Source organism: Phaethon lepturus, unplaced genomic scaffold (genome assembly GCF_000687285.1).
Source record: "Phaethon lepturus isolate BGI_N335 unplaced genomic scaffold, ASM68728v1 scaffold38064, whole genome shotgun sequence".
NCBI lineage: Eukaryota > Metazoa > Chordata > Aves > Phaethontiformes > Phaethontidae > Phaethon > Phaethon lepturus.
Window position 1 is genome coordinate 1,426 of NW_010537691.1, and position 3,424 is coordinate 4,849.

General features: G+C 58.0%; 1 protein-coding gene across 1 annotated transcript in view; it reads right to left on the reverse strand.

Annotated features, from left to right (window-relative positions):
* PI4K2A (phosphatidylinositol 4-kinase type 2 alpha) overlaps positions 1 to 2,807 on the reverse strand; it is a gene marked incomplete at its 5' end in the record, with an annotated part of 3,096 nt that extends 289 nt beyond the window's left edge. Inside the window, 8 exon segments of the mRNA XM_010286562.1 lie at positions 15 to 74; positions 366 to 499; positions 762 to 861; positions 1,293 to 1,354; positions 1,967 to 2,060; positions 2,063 to 2,131; positions 2,216 to 2,347; positions 2,607 to 2,807. Coding sequence (XP_010284864.1) covers positions 15 to 74; positions 366 to 499; positions 762 to 861; positions 1,293 to 1,354; positions 1,967 to 2,060; positions 2,063 to 2,131; positions 2,216 to 2,347; positions 2,607 to 2,807 — 852 coding nt within the window.
* Between the last annotated feature and the right edge of the window lie 617 nt (positions 2,808 to 3,424).

Here is a 3,424-nt window from a genome sequence, read left to right on the forward strand (position 1 = left end):
TACACACAGCTTACCTGGCCTCTCATGACAGCAATCTGCTTGTGAAACTGTCCCCTGTCAAAGCCAGGATCTTTCTACAAGAGAGAAAGCAGAGAACATAGTGGGATCCACCTGCTGCCCCAGACTGCAAGAGATGCCTATTCCCCAAGCAAGCCTGCCTCTCCTCCTGTCCCATGGGTTTCCTGCTTCTCCCCACACTGAATCTTCAGCTCCCAGCAGAGGGATAACCCTGCTATGCCTCAGCCCAGAAACACTGTCAGGAGCTTGGCCACCTTTCTGTCCCCTGCAGCCTTGACATGGAGCTCCCCAACACCACCCATGCTTTTCTTCCTCCCAAGCCATCCTCACCCGCTCCCTCAGCTCACCTTGAAGAGCTCATACAGATCTTCCTCCAGGTCCTTGACAAAGTTGGGGTCTGAGATCTTGGGAAGGATCAGGTCCTTGATCTCCTGTGAAAAGGGGATTTTGGCCTGGGGCAGCCATGCCCAGTAGAATGGATCTGTGGGAGGAAGCAGGAGATATTAGAGCTGGGGAAGGCAAAGGATGGTGCTACATGCCCCTGGGTGCCAGGTCAGCTGTGTCTAGGACACAGGGTCCAGCACCCGCTTCTTGCAGCCTCTGCTGAGGCAGAGTTTCCCATGAACCCAGAAGGTTTGCAGAGGGACAGCACTAGCCCTCTCCTCTCCACCCCCTGAGAAGGATGCCCGAGTACAGAGTTGTATGGCTTGCCAAGGTGCCCTGGCACAGCCTGAGGGTCTCACATGCTCTCCAGGAGTCCGGGTGTTTCAAGGGAAAGGCCAAACCGTTGTCTATAGCAGCCAGCTTGATGATGGGCTCCTTCACCACCACCCAGTCGCTGTCCTGGAAGGAAGCCAAGCATGTCACAAGGAGGCGCCCCCAGCAAGAACAGTCCCTCTCCCACTCCCTGCAGCCCTGATACCACAGACGCACAGCAGCCTCTCACCCATTGCGTGGCCCCTTGCCCACAGGGAAACATTGTCTGCTTCTGGTGGGAGGGACACAAAGCTGCTTCCCCACTCCAGGCCTCACCCCAAGGATGCACAGGTCCAGCAACACCAATTTCTCACACAGAGCCCAGCTGCATCCCCACAAAGTCCCACGAGGCCACAAACCACCAACGCAGAGGGTGACAAAAGGCCCAGGAGACAGAGTCAAGCCTCTGCACACCTGGAAACCCAAGCCAGCTGGGAAACTCCCAGCCCTCCTGCCAAGCAGGCAGCTTGCAGGAGCAGAGCCCCCCGCAGAGCCCCTGCCCAGGAAGAGCTGCTCACCCGCACACCCGCGCTGTCCAGGGGACAGTCGTACTTGATGAGCCAGTTGTCATTGCCCCGATCTGCAGGGAGATAAAACCAGCTGTGTCAGCACCAGGGCCTGCCTGTACCATGCTGGGCAGATTACTTCTCCTCCAACCCAGAAGTGAGACAGACCAGTTTTAAGCCCAACCTCTATGCCAGAACCCTTGAGCTTGCTGCAGGCCTGGCAAGCCACATCAACCCCCACACAACCAGCCCTGGAGACTGGAGAGGTCCACATATCCCCAGCTTGAAAGAGAAAACTCAGCCTGCAAGCCCCAGAGTGCCACCCTGACCCCTTCCAGCCTGGCAGGAACTCAGAAGCCCAGCGTGAGACAGGATATTGGGGCACAGTCAGGTGCTGGATCTCTGGATGTCCCCAGATCCTTGCAAGATGGCAAGATCACCCCAGCATCCTGGCAGATCCACAGCTCCCAGAACACAGGCCAGCAACCAGATCACGGCCATGGTGGTGGGCAGCCACAGCAGCTGCACTCTACCTAGAGGCAGCTGCCACCTGGCAGCAACCCAGTGGTGTTGAGAGGAGTTTTGGGTGCCAGGAAGAGATGCCAAGCCCCTGCCTGCCCCCACTTTCTCCAGCTGGCAGGACATGAAGAAGCAGGCAGCGTCCCACATCAGGCAGCCAGCCCTACCTGTGTTCCTGATGATGTAGTCCAGCACGACCAACCGTTCAAACTGCAGCAGCAGCTGCCGGTTGGTGTTCTCCGGGAGTGGGTCCGCGCCTAAAAAAAAAAACCCCCCCCCAGCCAGTAGTCAGCATCCTTGTAGCCTTCCACAAAGAGCTGGAAGGAGCCCACCTGAAGCAAGGAGAGGCTGCATTACAGGAGGCCGCAGGGGATGGAGGAGCAGCGACAGGCAGGTGTGGAGGCCGGCAGCCCTACCTTGGGCGGCAGACCAATGCGGTTGAAACGCTGGCCAACTTTCGGCACTTTCTCCAGGGCCAGCCTCTTTCCTCGGGACTTCACCCTGTCGATGGCACTGTAATTAAAGGTCTCACTGGCCAGATACACCACCTGGGGGGACAGGAGCACAGATGTCAGCAGGAGCACCTGGCAACTGTCACAGGACTGGCTGATAAAACCAAGACACAGCATTTCCCACGGCTCTGCCCAGCACAAGGATTCCCACATCTTGAGCAGGAGCAGTCCTGGTCCAGAGCTCTCAACACAACACCTCCGAGGTCAGCAGTGCCACCAGACAAAATGCAAGCAAAGCTGTGCGGAAGCACACAAAAGCCTCCCCAGGACAAGATGCCAGCAGCTGTCCCCTCACCTTCGTGCGGGGAACAATGTTGAGTTCCAGTTTCTGGTCCACCAGGCTGGCGCCTGCCTCCGACAGGTAGCCCTGGTTGAGGACAAGGCAGTCTCTCCCAAAGCAGCACGGGCAGCACAACTTCTGCAGCCACTTGGTCCACTTGGGGTTCAGCTGCCCGTACGGCTCCTCATTCTTGGGCTTGAAGACACCGATGATTTTCTGTAAGCGGGAGAGACGAGTGCTGACTCAAGGCAGAGTCAGGACACTCCCCCCGAGTCAGCCCACAGTGGGGACACTCAGGAACGGGCCCAGAATAGCCCCTTGCCTGGGCAATTACCAGCCCCTGGGACCAGGCAGACCTCACAACTCCCAGGAGAGAGGCAGGCAGGGGCTGGGACAAACCCTTCCCCAGCCAGTGCCTTCATACCCGACATACATGCCTGGAAACAACCCTCCTTGTCCCAAAAGACACCAGTGATGATGCTGTCCCCTGGTAAACATCCCAGTCCCACCTCAGTGACCTTTGGATGGCTGGGGAGAGCTACTGCTCACCACTGCTCATTATGTCCACACAGGGGAGGGAGAGGGATAGCAATAGCAATCCCTGCCCTGGCTCCAAAATCCATTGAATGGAGCTGATCTCAAACTGACCAGAGGAAATGGGACCAGAACAGCCAAGCAGCTGGAGGACCCCTGAGGAGCCCACGGCTCTGTGCTGGGGGGCCCAGCTAGAGACAGCAGATGGGCTGGCTCTCTGGGTACACTGAAGGCAAGAGGGCACAGGCAGTTCCAAATTGGCCACCAGCAGCCCCAGGCCCTCAATCCAGCCTCACGCA